Source organism: Ixodes scapularis, unplaced genomic scaffold (assembly GCF_016920785.2).
Source record: "Ixodes scapularis isolate PalLabHiFi unplaced genomic scaffold, ASM1692078v2 PGA_scaffold1__304_contigs__length_218370807, whole genome shotgun sequence".
Lineage (NCBI taxonomy): Eukaryota > Metazoa > Arthropoda > Arachnida > Ixodida > Ixodidae > Ixodes > Ixodes scapularis.
The window spans coordinates 75,677,095-75,686,211 of NW_024609846.1; the positions used below are offsets into that span (position 1 = coordinate 75,677,095).

A 9,117-nucleotide genomic window follows, 5' to 3' on the forward strand; every position below is an offset into this window, starting at 1 on the left:
TACAGCCTTATAAGTTTGGCTATTAGAATCCAACGTAAATTAATAAATGAAAGTCCAGGAACATTTGCATCGATTGCAGCATTATAAAACCCCCCAAAATAACAATGGGACGGCATTTCTTATGCCAACGTATTCTTGACAGTGGTGCTGTTTGTAGCCGGAATTGAACCATGGAGGTTTTTTCTCTTATTTGGAGGTGTAATATTTGTTTTCTTTTTCATATCCGTGTACGTGCACATACACACACACATACACATGGTGTTTCAGGAAAGTTGGACAAATTTGATATTCCGAAAACTGCGCATCGCGCTTAAAAAAGGTTTGCGTCGTTGTAGTCCTAGGCCAGGGGCCTATTTAGGAAAATTATTGAAGTTCTAGATAAATAAGTTGTTATTTATTTCCAGAAAATATATATATATATATTTTAATATTGAGTTTAAAAGTACAGTTTTTGTAAAAATTTTCCAGAGCATAATCGAAAAACATTAAATCAACAAATTACAAAACGATAGAAGGCACGCGCCATATTTCACAGCGTTCTGAAAAACCGCACAACTTCGACGGGTTTTTAAGTTTCGGTTTGAAATTGGGGAGCCTCTCGTCACCGACGGCGCCGCACCCAGTGGAGGAATAGTGCAATTAACCTATGCTGCGCTGTCTTCGGGAAACGGAGGGCAGGCTGTTTGCATTGTTTTCTCACGGGTTGCGGTGCCGTCGGTGTCGATTGAAAACCGAAACTTGAAAACCCGTCGAAGTTGTGCGGTTTTTCAAAGAGCCGTAAAATACCACGTGTGCCTTCTATCGTCCAGCAATTTCTTGATTTAGTCTTTTCGATGATGCTCAGCAAGAGTCTAATTGAAACTATGCCATTAAACTCAATATTTAAAAACTTAATTACGTGAAAACAAATTCACAACTTAATTATCCCGAACTTCACTAATTTGCCTTAATAGTGCCGTGGCCTAGGACCAATATGACACAAGCCCTTTTTTTGTGTGTGTGATGCGTAATTCTCGCAATATCGAATTTGTCCACCTTTCGTGATACACCCTAGCTGTGTATATATATAGTATTCCACGTAGCTTGAGCGAAGGTTTAAAAATATTTGCTGCATTTTAGGAAGAATAAACCAAACGAATAAGTTTGTCCGTTGTTTGGAGCAAGTCAGGGTCTTTTTTCCCCGAATTAATTAATTATTTAATTAGGATTATTATTAAATTTCGAAACATTGAATATAGAGCGACAGTTCCAATGACAAAGTTGTACAGCGCTCTCAGAAACATCCAATTCAGTGATTTTTACCAAGAAACTTTACAACTTTTTTTTTTTAGTGGGCTTCGTAAAGAGTTTGCCAATTATAGAAAAATAACATGTGACTGCGCACGTTAACCTTGTATTACAGCGCTCTCAGCAGTGGCTTGAATAAACTAGGCCAGAATGCTGAATAGAAGACTGCTAACTGAGCGCTGTTGAGAAAGTCGAGTTTTTTTTTGTTTTTTTTTTTATATGATTTGGGCGTTTTTTGTTTTGTTTTGTTTTTAAGCCTGGAGAAACGAACTGTATTAGAGGTTTCTCGACAAATCCCACTGAAATGAATATTTCCGAGGACGCTCTACAACTTTGCCAATGGAACTTTTGCTTCAAATTGAATATTCCAAAAGTTATTTCATAATAACAATTAATAAGTTTATTGGGCAAATTAGAAAAAAATACCCTGACTTGCGCAAAACAGTGAACAAACATTCCTTCGTACAGGTAGAAGAGCGCGTCGAAAAACTACAGAATGCACAGAAAGAATGAAAGACGTAAAGGACGAACACAGAAACACACAATTCTTTCAATGAGCAATGAACATTTATGAGATGCCCATGGCGCTACGACCTTGAACTCCAAAGAATTGAAAGGAAGAAAACGAAAATACTCAAATTTAAAATAAAACCAAATTACTGACATTTTTTAAAAATACGAAGTTAAAATGATAGGAACAAAATTATGGAAATTAACTACTGAAAAAAGGGAGAACAGGAAGAAGAAAATAAAAAGAAAAGAAAGGAAGGCAATTAACCCCTAAAAAAGGGGGAAAGGCAGAAGAAAAGAAGGGAGAAGGAGGCAAAATTAATAATTGATCAAAAAGAGCATTTTTAAGATAATTCCGGCAAGTGGAACTCCAGCTCTTTTCACGATAACGCCAAAGAAGGCTCGGAGACATTAGGGACTTTTAGCAAACCGTTTCCGAGCTCCGCGTACCGCACTAGCGGAGCCTTTGAAGCTCGACCAACTCTATACTTACGACCACTCCATCTGAGCACTCCCTGTGGAAGAGCCTGCTCCCGGCTGAGGGCCGAGTTTTAGCGCCGCCTAGTGAGAAGCGTTCTCACTAGGCGGCACGAAAACTCGGTCCTCCTAAAGCCCCTCTGTCCTGGGAAATTGGCGCCATTCTTTGAACTAGCCGCCGCGCACACTATTGGCCCGTCGTCACGTGACATCTGCCTTTCGGTTTTGGACTTCCTGTCGTCATGAATTTCCCAAGATGTTGCTACGCCGCAGCTGACGGGCTGCTGCGCCCGTAGAAAAGTCGACCGGAAAGCTTTTCGGTGATCCCTCGGTTCCCTCTGAACGGGAAATGAACCTCGGAGGAAGATCTTGCTGCACCAAATCGGTCGAAAATAATTCAACCCGACGGGAGCCGCAGAGTTATGCGAGGTGAGGGCTCTGTATAAAGCGGGAGGCACTCACTTGATCGAATGACGTTTTAGCGAACGCCCACGTTTCACCGAATGACACTTTAGCGAATAGTCAGACGCCGCGAAGCGGCGTTTTCGGGTGGGCCAAATGGGTTCACATTTTTGTAATGAGCCGCCGCAGACTGTCGCCGCGAAGCGGCGTAAAGCGCAGCGCGGCGGATGGGTTAACGTGCGCCCCCGTTATTCGCTGAAACGTCGATTCGCTCAAATGTCGCCGTTCGCTAAAATGTCATTCGCTCATGTGATATGGACCCAATATAAAGCTCATTAGCATGCAAGAAGACAGCTGTTTATATAGACCTTTGTCCGGAAGTGCTCTTTTTAGCCTCGACCGCAAGGAGCAAAAGCGAACAATAATCTCGAACCCAGACGCTCACGGGGAGGGGGGGCTGCGTCGGCCTGCGCCGCCGCTTCCCGTCGAGGGCTTCTTCGCTGGTGTGCCGACTGCCGTTTCGCCGGCATCGGTCCTGTTTACCGCGGTATGTGAGTATAGTGCCCGTAATTTGAGAGCCGGGTGTCCATACGCCACTTTGCCGCTGTTGGTTTTTATCTAGCCGAGCCAGAAAACATCTCGCGACGAGTTGACCGCGCCGCGAGTGACGAAGAAAAAGCAAACATGGCGACGGTTTGTGCGATTGCTTTGATGGCTCCGGTGTTGAGTGTCTTCAACGTCCTCGTGAGAAGGTTCCCCTGCCCTTCGAAGTTATTGCAAGCACCACGAAAGATGTGGAATCATCGTCTCAACTACAAATAAGCAGGCCTTCACGAGCAACAACGGCGCCGAGCAGGCGCTCGGCACAGTTGTGTCAGGCTCACGCAGCCAGCGGCACAGTTGTGTTGGTTGTGTCGTCAGATGTTCAACAACGCCGAGGTATTTTCATTTATCATTTGGAATGGCTTCAAGAGTGGGAAATTAATCTATTTCGCGGATTGTTCACGCCGAGGCGAGTGCCCTCCGTTGCAGTGCCGTCGTCGCGCAAAGTGCAGAGCAAACCGGGTGGCGATGGCGGCGGTGCTCTTTGATCTTGCGCCGTCGGGTTCATGAAGTCCGGAGTAAACGTACGTACGTGCGTCTGCTGGATCGGTGTTTTGGACTTCCTCAAAACTCTTCTCACGCGCATTTTCTTGTGAAGCTTAGTAGCTCATTACACCTCATCGTCGACTGCGCTCATTTGACTACGACGGACGAGCCTGCGTGATGTGAATTTCACTGCCTAAGATCCTTGGTGTGCTAATAAAACGAGGGCTAATAAAATATCACCGCTAACTTCTGAACAAACGAGTCGAAGTTTCGTCTGCTATCATAACTGATCGCCTGTCACAATATTAATCAGTAGCGTTCCTAGACTCCGCCCCCACAGGCACCGTGCTTCGTTGCCCGATAGTAAGTGTCTCCTGGTACCTTGTAGAATTCCAGCTCCCACTTCAAGTAAGTACCATCCTTTAGAACTGGCAATCAATAGTTTCGAACCCAGACGCTCGCAGTGTGTGTTTGTGTGTGTGTGTGTAGGGGGACGCGTGCTAACATACTCGGAGCCCTCGTTTACGCCGCTTCGCAGCGGCAGACAAGGTGCCACATCACAAAAGAAAGCTAATCCGAGCTGTCTATCTAACTAGACCCATTCGCTAGTCATTCGATGAAACGTCGTCGTCTCGTTTTCATTCGCTAAAACGGCGTTCGATCAAGTGAACGCCTCCCACTTATTTCGGCTCGGCAGAGCCGCGCTGCCGCAAAAAGGCAAGCAGATCGCGAAAATCGGTCTCAAACGTGCCACGAATGTAATGTCGTATACAAGAAGCCAACAATCAAGCATTTGAAAGCTACAAGAAAGCGGTAGCGAAATATTTACTACGCAATAAACCCGGACTGAAACGCGGATGTCAAGGGTCAGCAGACACCGAGAACATCTAAGACAAAAAAGGTTTTCCCTTATTTTCCTTGATCGAGATGGGTTCTCGAATGTTCACGACATCTTGCCTGTTGAAAAACGGGCCGCAGAGGCTTCTGGTGAAGACATCTTTCACGATGTGTCGGAGCATTCGGACAGCCAGCCGCATCCAGCTACCCAAAGCAACGCCGCCAACGCAGCCCCCCCTCCCTGCCTGCCAGTTCTTTCCGCACCCAACGCCACAGCCCTCCGTGTTTCCAACCCTACAAGATATTGGAAGGCTCGAAAGATTAATTCACGAGCTTGGCCAAACAATTGAACACCGTATCGATGCGATTGAAAAAAGGCAGGAAGCCAACGAGACAGTCCAGCGCAAGACGCGAAAGAAGACCAAGCAACCCGCCCCCAGTGACCCACCTAGAATTACGCCCTCCGACGATGAATGCGAACAGTACCATAGTGGTGAACCCTAAAAGGTCTCCCCCAACACCACTGATGATTTGGCAATGGAATTGTCGCTCATACCGCGGCAAGCAAAATTCACTATCACTGTTTGCAAACGTACATTCACCGGCCGTTATCGCTCTTCAGGAAACTGGCACAGATCAGATAACGCTCAGGGGGTACACCACGTTTATCACCGATCCTGCCTCACGAACGGCCACTTTGGTTCAGACAACTCAGACAGCGCAGGCACACACCCTCCCCACAACTTTGGACTATGTTTTCGTAGAACTTATCCCAAAAAAGAAGACACAAGCCAGCCTTTTCATCCTCAACATATATAGCCCCCCATCGTCACCCCTCAATGAAATTGACCGCCTCTTCAAGACCGTTAGACAAAGAACAAAAGGGCACGGACTGGTGATCATTGGTGATTTCAACGCGCATCACACAATATGGGGTTACCATAGGGACAACAAAAAAGGAAGGCAACTCCATGAAGCCATTAGACAAAACAATCTTCACTTGTGTAATGCCCCAGATACCCCCACGCGGATGGGTAATAGTGTCTCACGAGACACTACTCCGGACCTTACGCTTACTTATGGACTCAAAGATCCAACGTGGGAATGCCTCACAGAAACATTGGGAAGTGACCATTATATCATACAGCTACAGCTCCCCCATCATGAAGCAGCAGCACAAAGAATACGCACTGCCCGTCTCACCGATTGGAGAAAATTCCGGGAAATAACACCCACCAGTCCCATCCACGCGATTGAAGAATGGACAGCACAAATGTTGGAGGCAGCTAAAAAGCACACTAAGGAATTACCGTTAACCCAAGACTGCCCCGCAATTGACGCACACCTCTTACACCTATGGGAGGCCCGACGAGGGCTAACAAAACGCTGGAAAAAACGGAGAACCAATCGAAAACTTCGTCTTCGTATAGCCCAGATAACACTAGAAGCGGCAACATATGCCATACACCTCAGCCAACAGAATTGGTCGCAGTTCTGCACGAAGCTACAGGGTACCCTCGGCACCCGGCGCACGTGGCACCTGCTTCGGTCCCTTATGAGCAACAAAGAATCCAGATCGACCGCAGTCCATCAGCTCAGACGGCTTATTCATAATTATCAAGGCACAGAAGAAGAGCTCCTCGAGGAGCTCAAGAAACCGTGGCATGATACGAGCGACAAGACCCAGCCTCCCGCCCAACCGTACATGGGTACTCCCAATCCCGAAATTTACGCCCCCTTCACGCTTGTGGAGATAGAAGCAGCGGTTTACAACTTAACCAGGAACACCACGCCAGGCAAAGACAAGATTCGCAATAAGTTAATCCGGAACCTCGACGTCACTGCGTTGGAGGCCCTCCTAAATTATATGAACGAACATTGGACTGCGGGCACGCTGCCCCCCCAGTGGAAGCATGCTGACATCGCCCTAATACCAAAACCCGGAAAACCGCTTGCTCCAGGTAACCTCCGACCCATCTCCCTAACGTCATGTGTGGGAAAGCTCCTGGAACATATGGTGCAAAACCGCCTCTCTCCATATATCGAAGACAACGGCCATTTCCCGACCACCATGTACGGCTTCCGACCCCATCTCTCCACCCAAGATGTCCTCTTGCAACTAAAAGAAGAAATCATCGATCGGCTCACCAGCACACACAAGCGTTGCATCCTTGCCCTGGACATCAAGGGTGCTTTTGACAACATCTCCCACCAAGCCATCCTTCAAGGACTAACGTCTATCGATTGCGGACAACGAACCTACGATTATATCACGGCTTTCCTCACCGGTCGTACTGCAACTATCGGCATCGGACATCTCCGCTCGAACACATTTAAGACCATCTCCAAAGGCACCCCTCAAGGCTCCGTGATATCACCGCTTCTTTTTAACATCGCTATGAAGGACCTTCCACCACTCTTACAAAATATCCCGCATCTAAGGCACGCAATCTACGCAGATGACCTCACCCTATGGACCCCTACGGGATCCATGGGTGAGCAACAGGACGCCATGCAAAGCGCCATCGAAGAAACACATCAATATCTCGGCGACAGGGGCCTTGAGTGTGCCCCCGAAAAATCCGCCCTCCTTACTCTCTGCACAAAGACAGCGGACCAATGTAAACGAAGCATTCTGGATCCGGAGATCACTATAGCAGGAAAACCTGTCCCCAACGTTCCCCACCTCCGTGTTCTTGGCCTCACGATCCCCCAAAACGGATCTGGTTCCCACACCATTGCACCGCTTCAACGGACACTCTCCCAACTCATGCACCTAATACACCGTGTATCAAATCGTAGATTTGGCATGGAAGAATCTGACACATTACGGATTGTACAAGCCATACTCATTAGCCGGGTCGCCTATGGCACGCCATATTTGTCCCTCAAAAGAACCGAAAAATCAAAAATTAATATTGCCCTGCGCCAAGCATACAAGACCGCCTTAGGACTACCTCCCAAAACTTCAACGAAGAATTTGTTGCTACTAGGAATTCACAACACCTGGGAAGAGTTACAAGAAGCACATCACATCTCCCAGTTAGAACGCCTTAAATTAACACCTACCGGACGAGCCACACTGAGAAAGTTAGGCTACGCGACACCCTCCTTGCAAGACCACAAAGAACGAGTACCTCTGCACCTAAGAAAAGCCATTCGTGTAGCCCAGATCCCGAAGAACATGCATCCGGTTTACAATAAGGCTCGGCGCATCGCTAGGGCACGAACCATGAACACCAAATATGGCGATAGCCCAACTGCAAGATACACCGACGCGTCCCCGTATCCGCATAAGCCAGCCCATGCTGTATGTGTAACCAATGCAGCAGGGCAAGAAATGACCGCACTCACAGTCCGCACAACATCTACAGAAGCCGCCGAAGAAATTGCCATCGCCCTAGCCGCAACGACAGGCGACGATATAATCACAGTGCTCACAGACTCTCAGGCAGCGTGTCGGAATTACCTACGGGGACGCATCTCGAAAACAGCGCTTCGCATCCTCAAGACCATCCCCCGGCTCCCCGAAGTACACCTAGTCTGGGTACCCGGACACGAACACCTCGAAGGTAATGAGGCGGCACATGCCGCTGCCCGCGCGCATACACACCGGGCCATTACCCGAGAGGGAACAACCTCACTTGTTGCCCCCACGACCGACCTGCTCATCAACTATGCCGACATACTAGCCCACTACCGTCACGACCGAAGAAAATACCCGGCACCGCACCCAAGATTATCAAGAGATGAAGCCACCACCCTCCGAAGACTGCAGACCAACACATATCCCCACAGCACCCTTCTTCACGCCATCTATCCCGCTCAATACCCCGCCACTTGTAATTTTTGTCCTTCTCCCGGCAACCTTTACCATCAGGTATGGGAATGCCAACGAACCCCGGACCTCACTCCCAAACCCACCCCATCCTACGAGCAGTGGATGGCCTGTCTGACCAGCCCGGACCCTGGGATCCAGCAAGACTTGGTGACAAGGGCCCGGATAGCCAGCCGTAGCCAGGGTATCCCGGACTAAGGATGCCCTCCACCGGGCGGGTGCCCTAACATCTGCACCTGATGCTCGATAAATAAAGGTTTATTCATCATCATCATCATTTCCGCGTGGTGGCGCGAGCGTAGATAAACATGGCGGCGCCCTGGAATTGGCGCGGACACTGGTCTATAGCGAGTTATACACTCCATTCCACTGTAAACGCGAGCAATGTAATAGCGAGCACAACATTGCCAACTTGGCATGCACGGACGCCCGTGCCGTGGAGGTAAAGGCCCCTACGCACTGTTGCGTTTGAGAGCGTTTAACTATGTTGCGTCGAGAAACGAAAGTGAGTGCCCTGCACATCTGTACTTCGTATGAAGCGTGGAATCCAATTCAACGAATTGCTTGGCGTACGACAAAAGAAGTATGGATGTCCTCCGTTCTCGCAGTCGCAACACAGCGAAACGCTCTCAAACGCAACTGTGCATAGGGGCCTTAAGTCATTCAAACGGCCTGCT

General features: G+C 48.4%; 1 protein-coding gene across 1 annotated transcript; it reads left to right on the forward strand.

Moving 5' to 3' along the window:
• The first annotated feature begins 5,065 nt into the window (after nt 1-5,065).
• Nucleotides 5,066-7,553, forward strand: LOC115327171. Its single transcript, XM_040210599.3, has 2 exons — nt 5,066-6,113; nt 7,405-7,553. Exons 1-2 carry the CDS (start codon nt 5,072-5,074, stop codon nt 7,551-7,553), a joined length of 1,191 nt encoding a protein of 396 aa, XP_040066533.1. The 5' UTR covers nt 5,066-5,071.
• Nucleotides 7,554-9,117: the final 1,564 nt, after the last annotated feature.